Source organism: Humulus lupulus, chromosome 6 (assembly GCF_963169125.1).
Source record: "Humulus lupulus chromosome 6, drHumLupu1.1, whole genome shotgun sequence".
Classification (NCBI taxonomy): domain Eukaryota; kingdom Viridiplantae; phylum Streptophyta; class Magnoliopsida; order Rosales; family Cannabaceae; genus Humulus; species Humulus lupulus.
The window spans coordinates 222,333,779-222,359,950 of record NC_084798.1 but is presented as its reverse complement, the minus strand read 5'-3'; the positions used below and the strand labels follow the sequence as shown (position 1 = coordinate 222,359,950).

The 26,172-nt window shown below is 29.5% G+C and overlaps 5 protein-coding genes across 5 annotated transcripts; 1 reads left to right on the top strand and 4 right to left on the bottom strand.

Moving 5' to 3' along the window:
• Positions 1-2,251: 2,251 nt before the first annotated feature.
• On the bottom strand, positions 2,252-3,741 carry LOC133786176 (wall-associated receptor kinase-like 1). Its single transcript, XM_062225385.1, has 3 exons — positions 3,732-3,741; positions 2,948-3,477; positions 2,252-2,881 (listed from the first exon to the last, which is right to left on the bottom strand). The coding sequence occupies exons 1-3, from the start codon at positions 3,739-3,741 to the stop codon at positions 2,252-2,254; spliced, it is 1,170 nt and encodes a 389-aa protein (XP_062081369.1).
• A 1,477-nt stretch (positions 3,742-5,218) lies between these two features.
• Positions 5,219-7,657, bottom strand: LOC133783533 (wall-associated receptor kinase-like 1). The gene is made up of 3 exons (XM_062223185.1): positions 6,457-7,657; positions 5,744-5,777; positions 5,219-5,593 (listed from the first exon to the last, which is right to left on the bottom strand). Exon 1 carries the CDS (start codon positions 7,595-7,597, stop codon positions 6,458-6,460), a length of 1,140 nt encoding a protein of 379 aa, XP_062079169.1. The 5' UTR covers positions 7,598-7,657; the 3' UTR covers positions 5,219-5,593; positions 5,744-5,777; position 6,457.
• A 1,613-nt stretch (positions 7,658-9,270) lies between these two features.
• Positions 9,271-10,191, bottom strand: LOC133786175 (wall-associated receptor kinase-like 6). The gene is made up of 2 exons (XM_062225384.1): positions 10,153-10,191; positions 9,271-10,014 (listed from the first exon to the last, which is right to left on the bottom strand). Exons 1-2 carry the CDS (start codon positions 10,189-10,191, stop codon positions 9,271-9,273), a joined length of 783 nt encoding a protein of 260 aa, XP_062081368.1.
• Positions 10,192-13,806: 3,615 nt separating this feature from the next.
• LOC133783535 (uncharacterized) lies at positions 13,807-14,389 on the top strand. Its single transcript, XM_062223187.1, has 2 exons — positions 13,807-14,025; positions 14,134-14,389. The coding sequence occupies exons 1-2, from the start codon at positions 13,871-13,873 to the stop codon at positions 14,336-14,338; spliced, it is 360 nt and encodes a 119-aa protein (XP_062079171.1). The 5' UTR covers positions 13,807-13,870; the 3' UTR covers positions 14,339-14,389.
• Positions 14,390-21,661: 7,272 nt separating this feature from the next.
• On the bottom strand, positions 21,662-26,172 carry LOC133786174 (wall-associated receptor kinase-like 1). Its single transcript, XM_062225383.1, has 3 exons — positions 25,286-26,172; positions 24,449-24,565; positions 21,662-22,875 (listed from the first exon to the last, which is right to left on the bottom strand). The coding sequence occupies exons 1-3, from the start codon at positions 26,166-26,168 to the stop codon at positions 21,662-21,664; spliced, it is 2,214 nt and encodes a 737-aa protein (XP_062081367.1). The 5' UTR covers positions 26,169-26,172.

The following is a 26,172-nucleotide window of genomic DNA, read 5'->3' as shown; positions in this document are numbered from 1 at the left end:
CGAATCGTTTGTCAAGAAAACATTTGGATGATCCAATTCCGAAAGGGTATGGAATATCTACATATCCACATTATTGTCATTAATAATAATGATCCAATCATAATAACATTAACAAACATGTAGTAGTAGCAGTTCAGCAGACTCATCATCAGTGCCTCTTTCTTCTTTATTGATCACTTATTTGTTATCTGGTATCACATTTAATCAAAAAAACACACATGTATAGTACTTCAATGGTGAATTAAACTTCAGTTTGAATATATATATTTATTTATATATATAAACAAAAAATACTATAAATTGATAAGCAAATATCTAATTAATTAAGACCATTTAATAGCAATAAGTCAAACTAAAAGATATAAGGTTAATTAAACAATTATTTGGTATATTGTGTTTTATCAAAATACACACTTAGTACCCCATGTTATATTGTTTTTCTAGTACCCTATAATTTGAAATTTTACATATTTGGTATCTTAAACAAATTTGATTAATGAAATTTTATCAATGCGAATAAACTGTCATCAATTATATGGGTTTCAAATTCAAATTTAATTACTTAATTACATATAACTTAGAGCAATTTATTAGTCATATTAATAAAATTTTATTGATCACATTTGAGTCTAGGTACCAAATATGTACAATTTTAAATTATAAGGTACTGAATGAGTATTACAGAAACTGAACACAATAAAAAGACAGTGTAAAAAAAATAAAGAACACAACGAATTTTTACAAGGTTCAGAAACCCTTTCGGATAACCTACTCCTTGGGGCCACGCCCAGAGAATAAAACCAATTAATAAAGAATCACAAGTACAAAAATATTGACTTAAACAAAACAAGACTCCCTCTTGAGATTTGCCGCAACTTGTTGTACTTCTCTTCACTAATCTGATCTTGATTGAAACGCTCAACCACTTGAACTCCCTTCAATGGTCAGCGAGTGCTTGCATCCTCCCGACGCAAGGCTTGTAAAAAATCTTCTCCCGAAGACTACAAACGCTATGTTCAAATTACAATGTGTATTCACTCATGAACATGGTATAAGCTCACCACTAAAAAAAAACTAAACACACATAATTCTACAAGATCACGTGAATACTTATGATCTTGAATACAAAGAAGAACTCTCACAAATATTACAATAAAGCTCACAAATAATCCACCAAAGAGTTCCATTTTCTCACTACCTTTATAGCCCTATTTATAGAATCTTTTTCGTGCTCACAAAGGCAGAGAAAGAATTCTTCTAATAAAGGCAAGAATCACAGAAGTTATCATTGATTGTCGAAGAGTTGCCTTATTTAGAAGATGCTGATCCGACAGATGCAATATCGGTGGGGACAGCTCAGACCTGTGTCGGATCAAAAACAAGCTCAAAAAGGAAACAACAATTAATGATATTAAGAACCAGTTTCCTGATTGCAATCCTTGAGCTGCACGAAAATATGTCAGCAAATAATCCAAAAAATAACTTTGGGTAAGTACCGAATATTTGCAATAACCTTTGTTTCCTTTATAAACAAAATGAGACAATATATGCTAAATAAGGAAGCATATTATTGACCAAAAATCACACAAAAGGAAAGAAGGTTTCCGAAAATTAGAATAAAGGAAACCAAATATTTTTCCAAACAAATCCAAAAAATATAATAAAGGAAAACAAATATTTCCGAAAATTATAATAAAAGGAAAACAAATATTTTCGAAAATTATAATAAAAGGAAACAATTAAATCAACAAATTTCTCTTTTAAGAAAAAAAGATATTTCTATAAAAATGTCAATTATAGGATTTACAAAGAATATCACGAGACTAGATAAAGTATTACAATACATTGTAATACTATCTTATTCTTTAGTAGTCAATAATACATGTTAATTAGTATTGTAATAAATTTTTATACTGTAATAAATTTCACAATAATGATATACTAGTCCATTTGCATGTGTTCCTCAACTATCTAATGAATGGTGATAATATTCATTAGATAGTTGGCTATAAAAATTCGTATAAAAATAACTAATTAGAAAAATGAAAAGGCCAAAATCATACAAAAACACGAGTACTACTATATTACATAATATAGTAAAAGTACCAAGCGTTGAATGCTTATACAATGAGATGAAACTAAATTTAACAATATTAACCAATAAAGTATTTCACAGTATAATTGATCTCTGAAATTTGAAATAAAAAGAAAATAAAGTGAAGAGTACTACAAAAGGAATATTACTATGTGTTCACACTTCCAACAATGGAAACTCTTGATGCAATGAGGAGCTAGTAGCATTACTATCAAAAGTTGACGATGTAGAAATATTCCAAGAGTAGTCTATAACTTCAGGTGGTGCATATGCTAGCTCTTCATACTCATAATTATGTTGTTGACTACCCTTAGAATCTTTATTATCAATGCCTTGAATCATCCTCTTTAGCTCCTTTGCTACTTCTTTCATGGTAGGTCGGTTCCTTCCACTCAAATGTAAGCATCTCTTTGCAAGATCAGCAACAATTAAGATATCTTCTTTCGGCGCATCTTTGAGAACTTGACCATCAAGAATGTCGAACAGACTACTACTATTTCTCTCCATCGTCATCATGAAATATGTTGCCAAACTTCTTCCTTCCTCCTCTGACCTTGTTGCAGATATTGCTTTTTGTCCGGTCAAGAGCTCGACAAGAACCACTCCAAAACTATAAACATCACTCTTATCTGTGAATTGGTTAGACTGAAAGTATTCTGGATCTAGATAGCCAAATGTGCCATAAACTAAAGTGGTCAGGTGAGTTTGCTCTAAGGAGATAGTTCTTGATGTACCACAGTCTGCAACTTTTGCCCTCAATTTTTTATCAAGGAGTATGTTCGTAGACTTGATATCTCAATGATAAATTGGAAAAGAAGCTGCTGAGTGTAAGTATGAAAGAGCTCCCGCAACTTCAGTTGCAATTCGTAATCTCATGTTCCATGTGAAAGGAAACTCTGCATTTTTGTCATGAATATACTCTGAAAGTGTTCCATTTGGGACGAATTCATAAACTAGAAGCGGAACATCTGTCTCCAGACAACATCCCAATAGCCTGACAACATTTCTATGATTGATTTGTGTAAGAATGACAACCTCGTTGATGAATTCAGAGAGTTTGGCTTCATAAATTATTTTAGACTTCTTCACAGCAACAATCTTTCCATCTTCCAACATTCCTTTGTACACAGTGCCTTGACCTGCTTGCCCAAGAACTCTGTCTATATTGAAATTATCAGTTGCCTTCCCTAACTCTTTTGAATCGAACAACTTGATTTGCTCGACATTGTTTTCACTTGAGTGTATCTGCTGTTCCAACAAAAGGCCACTATTTCGTTTGAAAAATGCTTTCTTGCGTTTAATTTCTTTTCTTTTCTTTATGAATATGTATAGTCTCCATGTACCACAAAGTAGAACTAATAATCCAAGAGGACTCCCCACACCTGTTTAACATGTATGAATAAATAAACATAATCATTCATTTATGGAAATTTGGAATTTTTAAAAACTTATTCTTAATTAGTTTGTAATTTTAAATAAGCATAAATTAAATGAGATTTTAATATTATTATTTCTCTTCCTCTAAACTTTAATTTTTTTATATAAGTTTTATAATATATAAATTGAAATTTATCAAACATTTGATTTTTTTCCCTTTCTGTTTGTTTTGGTTTCTAGGCTAGATAATGAAATATACTGTTATTCATTTGATAAAAATATTGTTCAAAATACAATGCAAATTGATTTTTTTTTGTTTTTTCTTAAATTTTCGTTCATGATTGTTAAAATTGTATTTTTTTTTTTACTAATTTTGGTAAAAATATTATTTAGGAATATTTGTGGCAAAACTAGCTAAAGTTTGAAGATTGTACGTAGCATAGATCCAATCTTTTTTTTAGCAGGAAAAATACCCAAAGTTAGTATAATAGTAATTTCGTCACTACCTGCATATTGATCTCCGTTAGGTGGTGACTAGACCAATTTCTGGTATTTTCCACTGCTAAAAAAAAGATTGAGTCTATGATGTGTACAAACCTCAAACTTTAGGGTAGTTTTGGTGCAAAAATTCTTATTATTTATTATGACAAAATAACCTCAATTTATTTAATTAAAATTTGCGATAGATATAAAATGTATTTATAATTTTTTATTAAAAATATGATTGATTAAAATATATGGATATTGACAGTAAAAATAAATAATTTCTCAACACGTTACAGTTAAATTCTTAAGTTTTTTTCTTTTGCATAAAAAATACATCTTGTTACGTTTTTGGTAATAGTAGGTACCTAGTAGTTAAGATGTGATTATTTCTTTTGGAAATGTGCTATAATTTCTTAAGAATTGATAAATTTAAAAGATATTTTCACTTCTAGTTTTATTCAAATATTAATAAAAAAAATATAATATAATGAAGTTGTTTTGTAAAAATGAGAGTAGGTGGATAGATGAGTTCTAATAGTAGAATAGTTATCTCAATTACATTATTTTATTATTTAATTTGTATATATGCGTGTAATTTTTAAATTTTGTTCCATTATATATTTCCAATATATATTATTATTGATTTTTATTTTTGGTGGAATGAATTCCTAGATGCACTACTATTATGAATTTTTACTATGTTTTACGTTAATTAACCACTAAAAAAATATTATTTTATGATGAATAGATAATCACACATACACACAAAGAAAATTCTAAATATGAATATATATATATGCATAGATATAAAGACATACCTATAAAGATGCCTTGCGTTTATAACTACAGTAATAGTCCCCGATAGTGTTCCAGAAATCCAATTCATCAAATCTAAATGAATTGGATACAAAATACTAATTCAGATGAGAATGAAAATGTTGATTTCTCTTCACTGATCATTTTTACCTTTTGAAACCTTTCTTTCATGTCAAAAACCTTACTATATTCTCAAACCTTTTTTTTAGTATTATTGAGATCTCAACTAAATTCCTTTGCTCTGAGATTTTTCTTTTTAGTACTGTTTTGCCCCGGAACCCTGTTGTGGTCTTTGTTTCAATCTACAAATAGTTTCATTTTCGTCATTGGTTATGTCTTTCATCTTTTGGTTGTAGAAATGGTTTATTTTCTTAGGTTTTTGTCTTCTTCTTCTTTGATATTTTGTTCGAATAAAATTGTAGTGATTATGTAAGATAACACATGTTTCTACAATGAAAATGTATTTCTCATTATAAATAGAAATCTTGTACCGGCATAATAAAGTCTACAATATACATAATTGAACATAAAGATTACAAGTCTAAATTATCTAAAATCTCACACTTATAAAAGTCTACAAGTCTAAAATATTCAAAGTCTCGTACATATATAATAAAGTCCATATAAAATAATGTTCATAACAAAGTCTCATGAAATAAAAAGTTGATAACTCCATACAATAAAGTCCAACTCTTCAAAACCAACTTCCAAAGGCAATATATTTCTGCAAAATTACTACAATATCACCCCCAAACAAAATCCATTGTTGAACCAAGGATAAAGAAGAGACTCTCCAAAATATTATTTTGGATGATAAACCTGAAAAGTTCATAAGAAAAATTAATATTACACAAAAATGTGTCAGCAATTCATCATGTTGAAACAAAAATGTGTAAACAAGAATCTATTCCACTGAATAGTTTTATATATATATATATAAGAGAAATGAGAATGAGAGAGAGACTGTACCAGTGGGGTGCGTGAGAATAATGTGAGCTGAGAGCTGCACGAAACAAAGAAACGAGAGGCTTCGGTTAAATATGTTTAAATTCTTATATTTGTCTAATTAAATTTAATTATAATAATAAACTTAAGCATTCCCAACACTAAATCTTCCCCAAGTATTTTTTTGTCACAATAGATAACAATTGGCTTTATAATCAATGTTGGAATAAATTAAAATGGATACTGATTAAACAATACATATAAACATTATTAAAATTACTTTATTAGTTAGCTCTAGAAATTATTATTATTATTATTATTATTATTATTATTATTATTATTATTATTATTATTATTATTATTATTATTATTATGTGTAATAAAACGAAATATGTTTATAGATACATTACACACTACAGCCAATCACAAAGTTCCTGGATTAAATAAAACAAATGGTTAAAGTGTTATATATGTAGTTTATTAGGAAAATGTACACATAATTCATTTTTAATAACTATTTATGAAATACTTTGAATTAAGAAATTCGAATACAAAACAATATTTTATTCTGCCTATTTATTACAATTACATTGTTTGTATTATTATTATTATTATTAAACTACAATAACCTATAAAGAATTCCACATTATAATTGACCAGGCAAATATATACTATTGTTTTTTAATTATATAAATTTGAAAAAGAAAATATAAGTGAAGAGTATTACAAAAAGATACCTTATAATAATGGTAATTCTTGATGCAACGAAGAACTAGATGCATTATTATCAAAAGTTGTTGACGAGGAAGCATTCCAAGAGTAGTCTATAACTTCAGGTTGTGCATATGCTAGCTCTTCATAATCATGTTGACTACCCTTTGCATCTTTATTATCAATGACTTGTATCCTCTCTAGCTCCATTGCTACTTCTTTCATGGTAGGTCTATTCCTTCCGTTCAAGTGTAAGCATTTTTGTGCAAGATTAGCAACAATTAAGATCTCTTCTTTTGGCGCATCTTTGACAATTTGACCATCAAGAATATCGAACAGAATACTGCTATTTTCCTCCATTGTCATTATGAAATATGTTGCCAAACTTCTTCCTTCCTCTGATCTTGCTGCAGATATTGCTTTTTGTCCAGTCAAGAGCTCAACAAGAATCACTCCAAAACTATAAACATCACTCTTATCTGTAAATTGGCTTGTTTGAAAATATTCTGGATCTAGATAACCAAATGTGCCATAAACTACAGTGGTCAAGTGTGTTTGCTCTAAGGAAATAGTTCTTGATGTACCAAAGTCTGCAACTTTAGCTCTCAATTTTTCATCAAGGAGTATGTTTGTAGACTTAACATATCGATGATAAATTGGAAAAGAAGCTGCTGAGTGTAAGTATGAGAGAGCTCCCGCAACCTCAGTTGCAATTCGTAATCGCATACTCCATGTAAAAGGAAACTCTACATTTTTGTCATGAATATACTCAGAAAGCGTTCCGTTTGGAACAAATTCATAAACTAGAAGTGGAACATCTGTCTCCAAACAACATCCCAATAGCTTGACAACATTTCTATGATTGATTTGCGTAAGAATAACAACCTCATTAATGAATTCAGAGAGTTTGGCTTCATCAATTATTTTAGACTTCTTTATCGCAACAATCTTTCCATCTTCCAACATTCCTTTGTACACAGTACCTTGACCTCCTTGTCCAAGAACTCTGTCTATACTAAAATTATTTGTTGCCTTCTCTAACTCTTTTGCATCGAACAACTTGGTTTGCTCGACTTTGTTTTCACTCGAGTGTATTTGCTGTTCCAACAAAAGGCCACCATTTCGTTTGAAAAATGTTTTCTTCTGTTTAATTTCTTTTCTTTTCATTATGAATTTGTATAGTCTCCATGTACCAAAAACAAGTACTAAGACTCCAAGAGCACTCCCAACTCCTGTGTTAACAAGTTATGAATAAATAAACACAAATATATGACATTTTTTTAATCAAAGCATTAACAATTAGTTTGTAATATTAAATTGGCGCAAATTAAATAAAACTTTATATTGTTTTTATTTCTCTTCAAAACTTTAGTTTTTTAATATAAATTTAATGATAAATAAACAGAATTATCACATTAATTTATTTTTTTAAGGTATTATGAAAATTGATTCTTTGTATTTTATTTCTTTAATCTTCATTCATATCAACAAGTTTACTCTATGAGATGACCCACATACACACATTGCTTTGTAGAGTGACGTGAAATTTCTATTGTGTCACTTAAAAAAGGGATGCAAATGTCTCTATTTTATTGTAGTAATGTTCGAGTAAAAAAGTGGAAAATTTCCAATTATTCCAAAATTTCAAAACTTTATAGTTAATTTTTAACAATATTTCTCTTATTTGAAAATAAATTTATAATTTATCAAAAAAAATGTATTTGTATTATTTAAATTGTACAAATAAATATTTAAAATTTTGTTCTAATATATATTATTATATCGAATATTATTATTATTTGTTTTTACTTTTGTTGGAATGAATTCCTAGATGTACCACTATTGGTAATGATTTTTTGCTATTTTTATAGAATTAGTTAATTAACCGTGCATGCATTATAAATATTATTTTATGAATGAATTGATAACCAGGCATACATACATAAATATGCATTGTATATAATAAAGACATACCTATAAAGATAAATTTGCGCTTATAACTACAACGATATCCCCCGATTGTGTTGACGCAAGTACTGCCTCCATGACATGGATTCGGGATTTTCTCATCATTGCATTCATTAATATCTGACAATTAATTTGTATTATTTTTCTTGTTAATATATATTTGAAATAAATATTACTATTTTTTATGTATTTATTATGATATATATATATTTCTTTGTATTTCCATGAGTTTACATTACATAATACATATTTGTACGTTTTTGTGTAATAATAGTACGTGCATATACTTTCATAAAATTCAAAATCTAAAATCAATAATTAAATAATATATTGTCAAAATAATAATAAATTAAATATTCTATAGACATACAATATCCTTTATCCAACTAAAGCAATTTATTTATTTATTTAGTCCTTTAGTTATGTATAAATAAATAAATGATCATGTATTTCTATTTCTAATAATTTATTATTTTATTATATTTGTTCATAATATTTATAAATAGAAATTGAAACACAATTTTCATATTATAACAAATATTTATAAAATTTAATATTAAAATTCATTATAAAAAAATTATAGTTTTACATATTTTATTATATTTAGCAAATAATGTAAGTAATTACATCAAATAATCTTATTAATGACATTTATCATGTTAAAAAATATATGCTCTTTAATTAAGTTTATATCTCCTCTGTATTCAAGTGTATTATATAAATAAAAATAATTAAAGTATATTTTCTCCACATTTATTAGAACATCTTTAAAATTAAAGAGTAAACAACTTATTTATTTTTAGAATTAAAGAGAATGGAGCATATGCAAAGCAAAACATAAATTTAAAAAAAAAAACTAATTATTTACATAACTAACAAAAACATCCAAGAACATATATAATATTAGTGGTGGATTGAGGATTACCTTGACACCCGTCCTGAATGTATGCACTCCCTCGAAATCCATTACTACAGCGACAGCGGTATATCCAATTTAGAGAGGAATTTAAAGTAATAACATCATAGCCTTCGCAGTCGAAGCTACTAGATCTAGATGTGGTTGGCAAAACATGTGTTTTAAATATGTCAAAATACGTAACATTAAGGGACCAACTTAGGAGGGCGGGAACATAATAAGGATCATGGGATGTTTTGTATTTATCAATTTCATAAGGATCAATCAGGAATGCATATTTGCAATATTCATTATCACGATTTGTTGCAAGAGTCGTACTAGAATCATTATCCATGGAGATTTTGTAGCTGCCACCACTACCCATAGAGAAAGAAGTACGACAACATTTAACGCCATCGTCGCAATTACTAAAATCAATACTATTGGATGATGATGATGATGACGAGCATGTGGAGTTGCTGCTACTGCACCCATCCTGGACGACCCTGTTACCTGTCCTTGTTTCGTACTTGGCAAAAGCACCACAACTTACTGCGATGAATTCATTGGAAGATGAATAGGAAAATGGGGTTCCTGTTAAAATTGCTGATTTTTTGCTTGTCTTATTTGCACAGTTGAAGAAACTGATGGGGCTTCTCACCTGAACCCATTCGGATGGTCTATTGTCGTTGTCGTCATCATGTAACGAAATGTTAAGTACCTGTAGTTGAATGTTAACGAAATGTTAACTTGCATAACCTCACCATACCATCATATATTCCAACCAATCCACTATTCACACACACCTCGATATGAACTACCCCACTACACTTACATACATAATATATAGCCATCATACATATTTTAACTCTTTTTTCACTGAGATATCTTTAGTCATCTTGTTAATCTTTTAGTTTAAAGATGCAGTAGTTTATTTCATAACTCAACACCAAAGGAAAAGCTTCAAAGTCAATCAATTTTTCACTCACCTATTCCTCCCTTCTTGCTCACCTATTGTTCTTCTTGGACATCTATACAAAACAATCCAAATCAATTATGAAGGGCTTTAGCTTGGTACAATAATGAAACTCTAGACTAGTAGCAGGTGGTGCCTAGAATTGTTGGAAAATTTCCAGAAGAAAATCAAGTGTTGAAAATCTGGTAAGGAAATGACCCAACATACTCTTCACCAAAAATAATTCAAAACAAACTCTTCTCTATAGGTCTTGCTCTGTGTATTTTTCTAAGGAAAATTATTACATACGTACATACAAAAAAATCAAATACTCTACATTACCCAAAGTTCATGATATGCATATCTTACCTATTATATAAATGACTATCAAACGGTATTTTGTATTTAACAGAATTTGGTTTGGTTTAACCGAATTTGGTATGACTTTAATAGAATATGCTAAAAAAAAGTTACAGTTTAACAGTAATGGTAAATAACCTTTCGCACCCTTTAAAAAATACACATCCTTTCAGGGGTACACATCCTTTCAAGAGTACACAACCTTTCGCATTCAGTATAACATTACAAATAGATAAACAAATGTTGAAGAACCTATGTAACGAAGGAGTCTCGGTCTCATACCCAGGACCAAAACGATAAAGCCAACCTCTCGATATTTCTCAATTTAACCCTTCATCTTCAATTCCCCATATTGTATACTAAAGTCCTAAATTTTGTTAATATTCAATTAGGGTTTGGATTCGTTTTATTTTTAGGAGTGATACATACAGAACATATGTGTGCATTTTTCTGACTTTTTCTTGCTGAAGGTTCATTTTTAATTTTACTTAGCAGAATTGCCTAATTAGTTTTTATTTTTCAAACTTTCTATGTGACCTTTACGCAGAAAATGGCAAATGGGAACAGTTCCAGGCTTGACATTAAGAACATACTACCTACGTAAAAACTTTCCTGGAAAATAAAGACCATACTACGTATACGTAGTAACTTTCTTAGAAAAAGACTTGGACACTTTTATTTAATGCTATATATATGGCTAATATTGATTACATCGTCAACTAAGTATGTATTAGTTTTTTTGTGTGTGTGAACTGGTGGTTCATCTTACACTACAAAAAAAACGTCCTATACCGAGAACATAGTACCGAGTACAAGTTCTCGGTATAGATCTTTTACACACCCGCCTCCTTTACGCGGTTTTTTTCATTCTAGTATGTGTACCGATGACCCTATACCGAGAATATGTTCTCGGTATAGGGTCGTTACCGAGGTCTTTACCGAGAACGTGTACTCGGTATAGTTAATTCAGACTCCCGCCTTTTTTACGCGGTTATTTCATTTTAGTTTGTGTACCGAGGATCCTATACCGAGAACATGTTCTCGGTATAGGGTCTTTATAATCTTCATCTTCCCCAAACAGAGAGCTCATTTCTCTGAAACGGAAAAAAACGAAAACCAGTTTTCTCCGCCCCCCATTTCTGTTTTCCTGGATTTCGGCCCCCACAAACTTTGTTTTTGGTCAAAGTTTCCCTTCCAAAGGCGATTTAAGTGGCTATAAGGCTTATTGAGGTAATTATTTACAAATATTTCAGTTTTTTTTTTGTATAAATTGTTAAATTTTTTTTCAGTTTTGATTTTTTATAATGAGTTTTTCGTGGTATTTTTTTTCAGGTTTTGTATTGTATACCAGCGGTTTTAGAGGTATTTCACATTTTCTTTGTAATTTTTTGGTTTTATTTATATTTTTTGCATAAATATATTTAGGGTTTTATTTATAATTTGTTTAATATTGTTAATATATTGTTATTTGTTATATTATATATATAATTTCTGATTATGTAATTAAAATAGGTAAAAATAATAATTTGTGATGAAAATTAGTTAAAAATTTAGTGATATCCAATTTAGAGGAAATAATATATTGTGTAGTATTTTTGTAAAATACATATATAGTTTTAAGATTTAGTTAGTTTAATCCTATGATAAATAATTAATTTATTAGTATGAAAATTTATTAATTTAATAATTTATTTTTTAGGTATATAATTTGACTTTTAGTTATAAATATATGTTTATATGAAAATTTAATATTTGATTGTTTGTTTTTTAGATTGAGTTAAATAATTTTAGTTTTAGATTATTAGATTTGGTTAATAAATTTTGATTATTAGAGTGAGTTTTGTTTATTTAATTTGAATTTTGTTGTTGTTGTTAATTTTTTTGTTCTTAGTGTTGATGAATATTGATGCTTTGTTTTTGTTGTTAATTTTTAGTAGAATTATGATATTTTAAATAGAAAATTGAATAATTAATAAAATTTAGAGTAATAATTATAAATTATATAGTCATTTACAATGTATTTGTATTGCTTTGTGTATGTTCTGCGACTGGATATTTTTTTATGTATTATTTGCAGGTTTTTAAATTTTGGGATATATGAAAATACAGCCGTTATGCTGCCCAATTTTTTTTAGAATTAAAAATACTCAATAAAATTTATAATTTAAGAAATAGTGAATTGATAAGTTGTATAATATATTTTTAATCATGATTAAATCAAATTAACAATAATATTATGCAACCAAATTTTAATAAAAATAAACATTAATCCTGAAATTTTATTTAAATAAGTAATAAATCTTAAAGTAATTCTAACGATTTATTCATTTTATATATATATATTTATGAAATTGTATAATGATATTTTGTAATTTTTGTTTGAAGGTTGGGTATTCGGTTTTTGTTGGACTAAAGAGATTGCTAGCAAGATATTGAAGGCATTGGTAAGTTTTTTTTAATTTTTCTGTATTTTTTTAATTTTTTTTTCAATTTTTGAATAATTTATGTTTTTTTATATAAATAATATAATATTAATTTTAATAAAAATATGAAATTATTATATTAGATAGAATGTATTTATTTTTAGGTTTTCAAAATATGTATTAGTAAAAATGATATTAGGAATTGGAAAATTGTTATATGATTGATTAGTATTTTTTTTAAATTAAATTCTATGTTGTTTTGGTGAATTTTATGTGTATTAAACATATTAGTAAACATATTTAATATTTTTTTAGAATTGTAAAATTTAGAGATATTGTGAATATTAGTAGAAGTACTCAATAAAATTTCTAATTTAATAAATAGTGAATTGATAAGTAAAATAATATATTTTAAAATTAAGATTAAAAAAATTAACATTAACATTATGCAACTAAATTTTAATAAAAATAAACATTAATTAAATAATTTAAGTAATAATTAAATCCTAAAGTAGTTAAATAAATTTTAAACAAATCTTAGAAATTTTGTTTAAATTAATCAAACTATTCAATAAAGCATATCCGGACTACTCAATCTCACGGGGGTGATGGTGGAGGATGCGATCCTCCACGTGGACCGGCAGATATCCCAGCTGATTGTGAACGAGGTAATATTTTACACATTGATATACTCCTTAAAATTTAACAATTAATCCATATTAATTTTAAAATATTGAATTTGCATACAATAGCGCCTCCAAGTAAACGTGGACGCCATAAGGGATTGAACACGCGGGAAAAGAGGGAACAGTTAGGGCGTCCTCTCCCTCTCGAGTGGGATGTGCGGGGAAGAACATATAAAGAGATCGGAGAGTACAGCTCAAATTTCTCAAGAGAGCTCGGATTACTTGTTCGACAGTACACAGATCCGGACTGTCCTCAATGGTCAAAAGTACCAAATGCCTCGAAAGAAAGAATACTTGCACATTTGGAAGTAAGTAGTTTATGTATTTAAATGTTAATTCTCATTTTATGTTATATATGATATTTACTAATAAATGTTTGTAAATTAGGATGATTTGTTTGATATTGGGCGTACTAGATATGGAGAAGGGCATATGCCTGGGATCTTGAGAGGCATTGATACTTCGTGTGCTAAAAAGTATTCTGACTGGAAGTACGATATTAAAGAGCACTTAACGATTAATGGGCCACAAAATCGTTATGGTGGTTGCACGGATACGCAGTGGCAAAAAGCAATTGATTTTTTCCGTCGCCCAGAAATTACGGTATTAATTTCTTGCTAAACTTAACTATCTTAATTAAATATATTACTAACGATAACTTTTTGCAGAAACGTTCTGTGGTCAACAAGGAAAATAGAAAGAAACTGAAAGATCTTAGCTATGGAGGTTCTCAGTCAATCCCAGCCTTACGCTATAAAAAGGTTAGTTAATTAATTATTTTTTAGTTTATTTTTCTTATTTACGTTTAATTTTTAATTTTATAAAAATATATGTACGTGACAGCGCAATTTAGAGACTGGACAACTTGAGTCCATCCCGGATAGCTGGATGGATACTCACCATAAATCAGGCACAGGGTGGGTGACAGAGACAGCAAAAAATACTTGGGTACGTTAAGTTTTTTTAAACATTTTTCAAATTTTTAATTGTTTCAAAATTTTAATTACATTATACATTGTATCACAGGAGGAATTGCGTGCATACCGCGACACACAGCAGACACAGGCAACTGATACTGAGAGTTCCACACCAGTTTCGAGTGCGCCTGAAGATGAAGACATATCTTTGGTACAAAATGTCTTCGGAAAACGACGGGGCCACCAGAAAGGATATGGACGTATCCTTAACATAAGGGACCGAACTCCATTTGATTTTCGTCCTTCACAAACTAGAGATGAAGAATTGTCTGAGATGAGAGAGCGTCTTCGATAGTTAGAGGAGCATGTCCGGACTCATTGTATCACCCCGGGATCTCAATCTGCCCCACCACCACCACCCGATGATCCTGATGTTGGAGCACCGACTCAGTAGGACTTATGTATGAATTTTATTACAATTGACTATTACATTATCATGTTTAAGACAAGTCTTTATTTTAATTCAACGAATACACTCTTATGTTTTTATTTATATCTTTAATATAAGTGTTTTAATTTTATTCTATTTTCTTATATTTAATTCAAAATAAATAAATAAATAAATAAATAAATAAGGGAATAACAAATATAAAAAAAAATTGGGGACAAGTCTATACCGAGGTCATTGTCCTCGGTATATACCACCAAGATGTCGGTATATACCAGTACGATGAGAAATTGGGGTTTGTTGTACCGATGACATTTGTCACTTTCTACCGAGGACATTATCCTCGGTAAAACTTATACCGAGAACATTTTGAATGTCGTCGGTAGACGTTTTGTTTTACCGACGCGACTGTACCGACAACTTTATACCGACGACATTGTCTCGGTAGAAGATATACCGAGGACATTACGGCTTATACCGAGGACATTTGTTCTCGGTATAGGCCCTGATTTTTGTAGTGTTAGTCGGTGGAATATTAAATTTTGTGTGATGGTTTCCCTTTCTTTTTTACTGATCTATTTCTCTCTTTAAAGAAAAACTCTGTCTATTTTCCAATAACCTTACCTATAAACAACAAATATATCACTCCAAAGATAGAATAGCCTTGCCTATTTTAATTTATTAAGGGTCATCTTTAATAACTTGTGTTATTAGAACCATAATTAGATCAAGTTTTTTTTTTCACTGGTATCTTGGAATTCTCGAGTGGTGTATTATGAGCATAATATATTTTCTTCATTTTTCTGTAAAACAATTCACTTATTTAAATTGCATTTGTATTTCAAACTCATGATATTGAAATATTCATTTATTATTAACAAGTGCGGCCTGATGCATCATATTTTTATGGTATAATTTGATAAATGACCAATTTTAAGAGTAATTAACTAAAACTAGCTACTAAAATAATTTAGTTTAATAATACCCATTTTTATAATTACCTATCCCATACTACCCATACTAAAACATACTCTCACTCTTTTTTTCTAAGTCATGGCTCTCGCGTCCTTCACTAGAAAAACAATTATTATCTACTTCTCTCAGACTCTATAGGTGGGTTTTCTTTTTTCAACTCTTTCTCTCACTAAATTCTACTACTTACCCATACGAACTCTCAATTCTTATACAATGGAACATGTGAATTGTAATACTTCAAACAAAGTACGCAACTTTTTAGGTCAAATGAAGGATTGACTTGTCTGTAAGTAATCATGCTTTGAGATATTATATATATATATAAAATATATACTTAGAAAATGCTAAGATGATCTATGATAATGTTCTATATATCATATTATTTTTCCCTCTATATATATTATGTTTATGTATGATAAAAATGTTCAAGAACTCTTTAACATTGTTTCATATAAAATAGTACATGTCATTTGCATTAAATAACTATGTAAATTATTTTATTCATATAATTGATATATTAATTATGTATATATATATAAGGAAGTGACAAATATATATAAATAATTGGGATGGGTTGCGATGTGGATGGAATTGAGTGCGTGAATAACTCTTGAGAAGAAAGCATAATAGAAGGGTATAATAGGTAGATTCCATTAAATATTAGGTATAAAATTAAGAGTTGTAAAAAGTGGCTACAAATTTAACAACCAATCTAAATATGGGTACTCAGCCTAATTTTTACTATTTTTATTAAAACTATATTTTTATTCATTTATTATTAAAAATATGATACATTGATAGTTATGCTTTTTAAAGTTTGTTACTTATAAATAATTTTAAAAATTAATTTTTAAAAATTACTAATATCATTATTATCGAACACAGTAACTTTTATGTTTTGGCTATTAACCAGAGTCTCATGACTATTTAAAAAAGAATGTTTAAAGATAGATAAAATACATAGAACTTTGAGACTGTGAGACATACATGACAATTGAGGATTGGTTTCCATATTGGAATAATATGGAGATTGTGGATTTGATTCTTATTACTTTCATAGATGGAGAAGGTGATGAACAGATAGGGCAGACCTGTCATGTGTGTTTGGAGGAATTTGAAGTGGGAATGAGCTATGCACATATGCCACAATGTTTACATTTGTTTCATGTTGACTGTATTGTTAACTGGCTTCGTCGAAATCATTCTTGCTCAATTTTTCGAGGTCAATTATTTCATTTAAGTTGGTTTTAACCAGTTATAGGTTTAATATATTATATGTTATTGAAGCAATCACTGTTTGAAATTGTGTCTCAAAATAATTCTTCACGTAGACAACAACTTTCTACTTAAATAATATTGTACATTTTAATAATCATGTTATTTATTATCCAATTAATTTTTTGAATATTACATCATTTCTAAAAAAATATAAAATACAACGTGCATTACACTTATTTTATACATAGTATATATATATATACTATTTCTTTACGTACTACAAATATATATATATATTTGATGACTGATAAATTTGTTGAGCGCAGAGTTATAAGAAAATCATAAACAAAGCATTCAAAGTGGCAAAAAGAAGTTATCAAAGCTTTTATTTTCACTTACCTAATATCCATACAAACAAAAGACTTTATGTTGTCAGAAGAAAGAAACCAACACCTCTTCTTAGTTGTACAAGCAAAAGCATCTTTCTGTAGATTGGAAGTTAATCAAACTAAAAATGGAAATACAAGAGCCAACAAACATATAGCAATACAAGAGGCGGACGGCTTCGGACCGTTGGTCGACAGCCCTGGGCAGCGCGTGTGGTGGTGAGCTCGCGAGGGTTGACGTTTCGAGGGCCGACGGTTCGATTGGGCTGGCGCGTGTACTGCTCCGGCGATGGGATGATGGTCGTTCGGGCCTGGCAGAGGCAACACAGTAGTGAGAGAGAGAGAAAGAGGGCTTCGGAGAAGAGAGCTTTGGGGAAGATAGAGGGAAAAGAGGGGGGAAAAAGGAAGATAGAGGGAAAGAGGGAAGATAGAGCTCGGGGAAGATAGAGGGAAAAGAAGTAAGATAGAGGGAAGAGCTTCGGGGAAGATAGAGGGAAAGAGGGTTTCAAATTTTTTTAAAATTTTCTTATTTATTTAATTAAAAAATACATGATATCTATTTATGCATTTGTTATATACAGCGGCCTTCTTTGGACAGGTCTCTCGGTGGTAATGCCCGAACCACCTGCAGAATCAATGTCCTAGGTTAAGGGTGCTGCAAAAGTAAAGAGACTTGCTCTTCCTGTCAGCTTACTCGTCGGCATTACTGCTCTCTCAGGAGCATTTGTTTTAGGAAATGATGATGTATGTAACTTCAACTGTTATTGTGTTGCTCATAATTTTTTACAAATTAATTAGTAGGTAGTATGCAATTTTTTTTGTTTTTTTGCTAGTAGCATATCATGATAATGATTTTGTGAATTTCCAGGGACATGCCTACAATACTTTTCCGAAGATGGGCGACACATGGATACCTGAGGATGTTCTAGAAATGAACCCACTTATTCGCAACTTCTTTGAGAATACCTCAATGGTACAGGTAATTTTCCTGTGGTGTTTCTTTACTGTGTATTAATGAGAGAATTCCTTAGCATGATTTAGGTTCAGTCTGCCGTTAAATTCATGAGATCTCAAATTCAGAAAATTTTCTTTTAATCCATTGAACTACGAGCTCAATGGCTGAAAACTCCATATGACTAGTAGCTTCCTTTAACCTCATTTACAGCTTGACCATCGGATCTTGACAACAGCCACCTTAGTTTCAATAGCCTCGTTATGGTGGTTAACGAGGAAGGTGGATCTTCATCCTGCAGTTCGATATTTGATTGGAAGCACTGTTGGCATGGCTGGTCTTCAGGTTCATATGTTTCGATAACTCAATTTCTATTAATGTTCTTCTGACTTTAAAGATCGAAACATGGTTCTTCCCCTTGAACATGTAGCTAGGATTGAACGATATTTGATGATTGTTCTTGTAATCATTGCAGGTTACCTTGGGGATATCTACCCTTTTGTCATTCGTGCCAGTTTCCCTGGGCAGTGCTCATCAAGCTGGGGCTTTGACACTAATGTCACTGATGATCCTTCTCATTCACACTCTGAGGAAGCCATCGCCCTCTCTTCTTAAATCTCTGCCTAAAGTTGCCAAGACAATCTAGCTTACTGCACAAATTTATGCAGATCCTGCCCTTTTGGTTGGTGTTTCTGTTCATGAGTTCTTTCTTATTTTGCATAAGAAAAATTCGTTTCATAAACGCATAATGCTCGGCCTTTGTTTTTCTTCTTCTTCTTCTTGTTTAGCTAATGTGATTTATTCAATTCCTCATTGTGGAACTTGAAACGTTATAAATTGAAAAAATAATACAATGACAAATTTCCTTCCTGGATGGTGCTTCATGTTACAAGGGCCTTTGTGGTTAAAGAAACTTACCCCATTTTCGTTCATGGAGATCAGCTAGAAAAAGTTTGATGGAAGAAGACGTATCAGAGAACATTGATTGATCAGATAAGATATTTGTATATTGGAATGAGGTTGTGAGAGAGTGGTGATAAAGAATAGCACAAGACTAGATAAAGTATTACAATATATTTTAATACCATCTCTTTCTTCAGTAGTCAATAATGCATGTTATATTGTTTAAATTTGTGTTGTAATAAATTATCTAATTGTTATATTGTAATAAGTTTTACAATAATGATATATGTACTTAAAATGTGCACCAAAATGAGAAGTGCATACAGAAGCAGAACATATAGTTTGTATCATTGGCAGAGACTGCTTGAAGATTTTCTTCAATTTAATTAGATTGAAGAAAAGTTGAGATGAAAATTGTTGACGACCCACTACACAAATATTTGATTAAGAAATTTACTGCTAAAATACTAAAACTTTCATTTTTACTGACATTTAAATACTAAACTATTGTATGCCGATTCATCATCTGATAGGACTATGTATGTGATCATGTTTAGTTTCTATAATCATAACTGACCAACCAAACTATAAAAAAAAACAGGAAATATACATATTTTAAAAAAAATTAGTAACAAATGGTACATTCTGCACTATTTTGGTCAATAAATTTCCTATAATAGACAAATTAATCTTTTTTTTATATACTAATTTAGTAACACATTGAAATATAATAATTTTAGTACCATCTAATAAGAGAAATTCCTATCAAATACCGTATATTTCTAAAATCAGTAACAAGTTTATAATGCAATTCAAGGTCAGTATGTGCCATGCATCTTTGAGAAATGTTTCCACCGTGCAGTCTCTTAATGCTTAGAAGATGGTTGGGATATGGTTCTTTGGCTTTGCTGCTTGGGTTTCTAGTATGTTCGTACTTGCATGTGTTAGAGCTCTCACAATGGATGTTCTCCTCTATATTACAAAATACATCACCAAAACATACTTTATTATAATTTATCTCAAACTTTTACATTATACCATAAATCAGCTTCTCTATTTTTTCTCTACATCATTTAAATATTATATTTTTAAAAAATATTTTATTCATTTTAAGAAATAAAATAATTAAATATATAATAGTATCACACTCATATATATACAAAAGTTTATAAAAAATAATAAAATATTTATAGCTTGATTAATAGTGTTTCACTACATATAGAGAAATACTATTCATTTAGGTAAAAAAAATATTACACCATTCATTGGAAGACTATTTAACCAATTTTTCTCTATGTTATAAATAATAAAATATGTTACCTTCTCCATTGGAAGTGCTCTTACACGACTACAATATTTGGTCTTTCGATGACTGAAACATTCCAAGAGTAGTCCACAATTTTCGGTTGTGCAAATTCTAGCTTTTCATAATTATGTTGACTATCCTTAGAATCCTTATCAACTATTTGTATCATCTCTAGTTCCATTGCTACTTTTTTCATGGCAGGTCGATTCCTTTCACTCAAATGTAAACATCTCTGTGGTCAACAACAATTTAGATCTCTTCTTTTGGTTCATTTTTGATAACTTGATCATCAAGAATGTCAAAGAGACTAATTTTTTCCTGCATTAACCCTTGTTGTAGATATTTCTTTTTATCCAATCAAGGGCTCAACAAGAACCACTCCACATTGATTTTTTTTTAATAAATAAATTATATATTTAGACAAAAAAATATATTAAGAATAAAGAAATGCTGTGTTTCGTACCAGAAGAGATCGAGTATCGATAAGGAGATTGAAATGTATATTTGTGTGAATATGATGTTCACCATCATTCTCTTCTACTTGTAAGGATAATATTTATGGAGATAATATTTATTAGATAGTGGGCAATAAAAATTCGTATAAAAAGAACTAATTGGAAAAATAAAATGGCCAAAACCATACAAAAACACAAATACTACTATATTATATTACATAGTAAAAGTACCAAGCCTTGAATGCTTATACAATTAGATGAAACCAAAGTTAACAATATTAACCAATAAAGTAAACCACAATATATAATTGATCTCAAATTTAAGATAGAAAAAAATAAGTTAAGAGTACTACGTACAAAAAGGATATTACTATTTGTTCACCCTTACAACAATGATAATTCTTGATGCAACGAGAAGCTAGTAGCAGCACTGTCAAAAGTTAACTCTATTGACGATGTGGAATTATTCCAAGAGTCTGCAATTTCAGGTTGTGCGTATGCTAGATCTTCATAATTATGTTGAATACCATTGGAATCTTTATTATCAATGCCTTGAATCCTCTCTAGCTCCTTTGCTACTTCTTTCATGGTAGGTCGATTCCTTCCATTCAAATGTAAGCATCTCTTTGCAAGATCAGCAACAATTAAGATCTCTTCTTTTGGCGCATCTTTGAGAACTTGACCATCAAGAATGTCGAACAAACTACTGCTCCTTTCCTCCATCGTCACCATGAAATATGTTGCCAAACTTCTTCCTTCCTCCTCTGACCTTGTTGCAAATATTGCTTTTTGCCCGGTCAAGAGCTCGACAAGAACCACTCCAAAACTATAAACATCACTCTTATCTGTGAATTGGCTAGACTGAAAGTATTCTGGATCTAGATAGCCAAATGTGCCATAAACTAAAGTGGTCAGGTGAGTTTGCTCTAAGGAGATAGTTCTTGATGTACCAAAGTCTGCAACTTTTGCCCTCAATTTTTCATCAAGGAGTATGTTCGCAGACTTGACATCTCGATGATAAATTGGAAAAGACGCTGCTGAGTGTAAGTATGAAAGAGCTCCTGCAACTTCAGTTGCAATTCGTAATCTCATGTTCCATGTGAAAGGAAACTCTGCATTTTTGTCATGAATATACTCAGAAAGTGTTCCGTTTGGGATGAATTCATAAACTAGAAGTGGAACATTTGTCTCCAGACAACATCCCAATAGCCTGACAACATTTCTATGATTGATTTGTGTAAGAATGACAACTTCATTGATGAATTCAGAGAGTTTGGCTTCATCAATTATTTTAGATTTCTTTACAGCAACAATCTTTCCATCTTCCAACATTCCTTTGTACACAGTGCCTTGGCCTCCTTGCCCAAGAACTCTGTCTATGTTGAAATTATCAGTTGCCTTCTCTAACTCTTTTGAATCGAACAGCTTGGTTTGCTCGACATTGTTTTCACCTGAATGTATCTGCTGTTCCAACAAAAGGCCACCATTTCGTTTGAAAAATGCTTTCTTGCGTTTAATTTCTTTTCTTTTCTTTATGAATATGTATAGTCTCCATGTACCAAAAAGTTGAACTAATAATCCAAGAGGACTCCCCACACCTGTTTAACATGTATGAATAAATAAACATAATCATTCATTTATGGAAATTTGTAATTTTTAAAATCTTATTCTTAATTAGTTTGTAATTTTAAATAAGCATAAATTAAATGAGATTTTAATATTTTTATTTCTCTTCCTCTAAACTTTAATTTTTTGATATAAGTTTTATAATATATAAATTGAAATTTATCAAACATTTAATTTTTTTCCTTTCTGTTTGTTTTGGTTTCTAGGCTAGATAATGAAATATACTGTTATTTATTTGATAAAAATATTGTTCAAAATACAATGCAAATTAATTTTTTGTGTTTTATCTTAAATTTTTGTTCATGATTGTTAAAATTGTGTTTTTTTTACTAATTTTGGTAAAAATATTATTTAGGAATATTTGTGGCAAAACTATCCAAAGTTTGAAGATTGTACACGACATAGATCCAATCTTTTTTTTTAGTACGAAAAATACCCAAAGTTAGTATAATAGTAATTTCGTCACTCTCTGCATATTGATCTCCGTTAGGTGGTGACTAGACCAATTTCTGCTATTTTTCACCGCTAAAAAAAAGATTGAGTCTATGATGTGGACAAACCTCAAACTTTAAGGTAGTTTTGGTGCAAACATTCTTATTATTTATTATGACAAAATAGCCTCAATTTATTTAATTAAAAGTTGCGATAGATATAAAATGTATTTATAAATTTTTATTAAAAATATGATTGATTAAAATATATGGATATTAACAGTAAAAATACATAATTTCTCAACACGTTAAAGTTAAATTCCTAAGTTTTTTTCTTTTGCATAAAAAATACATCCTACTACGCTTTTTTGGTAATCTTAGGTACCTAATAGTTAAGATGTGATTATTTCTTTTGGAAATGTGCTATAATTTCTTAAGAATTGATAAATTTAAAAGATATTTTCACTTCTAGTTTTATTGAAATATTAATAAAAAAATATATAATATAATGAAGTTGTTTTACTCACACAATTAATTTTGTGAGTAAAATTATAAGATTTTTTTGTATATATATATATATGTAATTTTTAAATTTTGTTCCATTATATTCCAATATATATTATTATTTATTTTTATTTTTGGTAGAATGAATTCCTAGATGCACTACTATTATGAATTTTTACTATGTTTTACGTTAATTAACCACTAAAAAATATTATTTTATGATGAAAAAATAATCACACATACACACAAAGAAAATTATAAATATAAATATATATATATAGGACAATTCTTTTATAAGGGTTTCACTTTAAGCCCTACCGGTAAGACTCTCAGTGTTTCTCAACCCGTGAATAGTTTTTGACGTGACTTTTTTTTATGACCGTGTATATTGTAGCTATTTAGAGCATTCTGCAAATTTTCAGAAAATTCCGAATAGTTTACAGTACCGAAAACTAGGTTCAAACGTGTTGTTTTCCACGCGCATAAAAAAATCGCGCCGAAAACTGTTCACAAGTTGTAAACACTGAGAGCCCTATCGATAGGGCTTAAAGTGAAATCCTATAGAAGAATTCTCATATACATATGTATATGCATAGATATAAAGACATACCTATGAAGATGGCCTGTCGTATATTGCGTTTATAAGTACAGTGATAGCCCCCGATAGTGTTCACGCAAGTAGAGTCTCCAGGGCAAAACCCTCTTCCCTCAATGCATTCATTAATATCTGAGAATTAAATAGCACATAATTTTTTTAGTTAATATAAAATTTATTATTTATTTATTTATTATCATATATATATGTAGATTATAAATTTTTACAAAAATTAATGAAATATTTATTTTAAATATTTAACGAAATATATCTTTAAAATTAACTAAAAAATAATATTTGCAAATTATATTAATATAAATTCAAATATTATAAAATATATCATTATTATTATAATATTTGATATAAGATTATATATAAAATAATTATATTAATATACATTTAAATTCAAATTCAAATTCAAATGTTATTAAATACCATTATTATAAGAATATATAATACAAGGACTAGATATTTAATAATTATATTAATATAAATTTAAATGTTACAAAATGTTATTATGATAATAATTTATAATCCTAATTTTTTTACTAATTATATTAATATGAATTCAAATATTATAAAATATTATTATAATAAATTAAATTTAAAATTCACTTATAATATTTAGTATTACATTAAACATATAATATATAATCTCTTGTTGTTGCTCTCAAATTCAAAAAGTAGAACAAGCATAAACTTAAATAAAAGTAAATAAATTATTTAATTAAAATAAGATATTTATTGGACATTAATATAAATTTAATAAAAATAAAACTAAGGAACGTGCTCTAGTATATATATATATATATGAATTAATTTAAAAAATATTAGTGGTGGATTGTGGTTTACCTTGACACCCGTCCTGAATGTACGCATTCCCTCGATATCCATCACGGCAGTCACAGCGGTTTATCCGATCTGGTTGGGTAACATAGATTTTGCAGCTAGATGTGGTTGGCATATCATTTGTTTTAAATATGTCGAAATACGAACTGTTAATAAAGTACCAATTGAGTATGGCGGGAACATAATAATCCAGATCATCATCATGGGATATTTTGTGTTTATCAATTTCATTAGGATCAATCAGGAATGCATATTTGCAATATTCGTTATCACGATTTGTTGCAAGAGTCGTACTAGAATCATTATCCATGGAGATATTGAAGCTGTCACCATCTTCGAAAGAAGTACGACAACATTCAACGCCATCGCAATTACTAAAATCAATATTATTACTGCTATTGAATGATGATGAGCAGGTGGAGCTGCTGCTAGTGCACCCATTTTGGTGGACCTCGTTACCACTCCTTATTTTGTACTTGGCAAAAGCACCACAACTTACTGCAACGAAGTCATTCTCAGGAGAATAGTAGAAGGGGCTTCCTGTTAAATTTGCTGAGTTTTTGCTTGTCTTATTTGCGCAGTTGAAGAAACTGATGGGGCTTCTCACCTGAACCCGTTTGTCATATAACGAAATGTTAAGTATCTGTAGTTGAGTTTGTTCGAGGAAAGGCGTAGTAGAGTTGCGGCAGGAGATTTCGAACCATTTGTCAAGAAAACAATTGGATGATCCAAATCCGAAAGGGAATGGAATAGTTACATCTCCACACTTTTCTGGACAACCAGGTTTCGCAACTATAGCTAGTACTGTTGACGACCTTCCCATTAACAACGATCCAATAATTATGATAACAAACAAGTAGTAGTTCAGCATAGTAGTCACTACCATTTTC

Coding starts and splice junctions, on each gene's coding strand:
- LOC133786176 (XM_062225385.1), bottom strand. Junction 2,882..2,947: donor GATTACGAATTGCAACTGAA/GTTGCGGGAGCT, acceptor TGAGATATCAAG/TCTACGAACATACTCCTTGA.
- LOC133783533 (XM_062223185.1), bottom strand. CDS start 7,597: ATGAAAAGAAAAGAAATTAAACAGAAGAAAACATTTTTCAAACGAAAT.
- LOC133786175 (XM_062225384.1), bottom strand. CDS start 10,191: ATGACTAAAGATATCTCAGTGAAAAAAGAGTTAAAATAT. Junction 10,015..10,152: donor TGAAAAAAGAGTTAAAATAT/GTATGATGGCTA, acceptor ATTCAACTACAG/GTACTTAACATTTCGTTACA.
- LOC133783535 (XM_062223187.1), top strand. CDS start 13,871: ATGTGCGGGGAAGAACATATAAAGAGATCGGAGAGTACAGCTCAAATT. Junction 14,026..14,133: donor GAATACTTGCACATTTGGAA/GTAAGTAGTTTA, acceptor TGGGCGTACTAG/ATATGGAGAAGGGCATATGC.
- LOC133786174 (XM_062225383.1), bottom strand. CDS start 26,168: ATGGTAGTGACTACTATGCTGAACTACTACTTGTTTGTTATCATAATT. Junction 24,566..25,285: donor CATTCAGGACGGGTGTCAAG/GTAAACCACAAT, acceptor TTTAATTCTCAG/ATATTAATGAATGCATTGAG. Junction 22,876..24,448: donor ACGACAGGCCATCTTCATAG/GTATGTCTTTAT, acceptor CATGTTAAACAG/GTGTGGGGAGTCCTCTTGGA.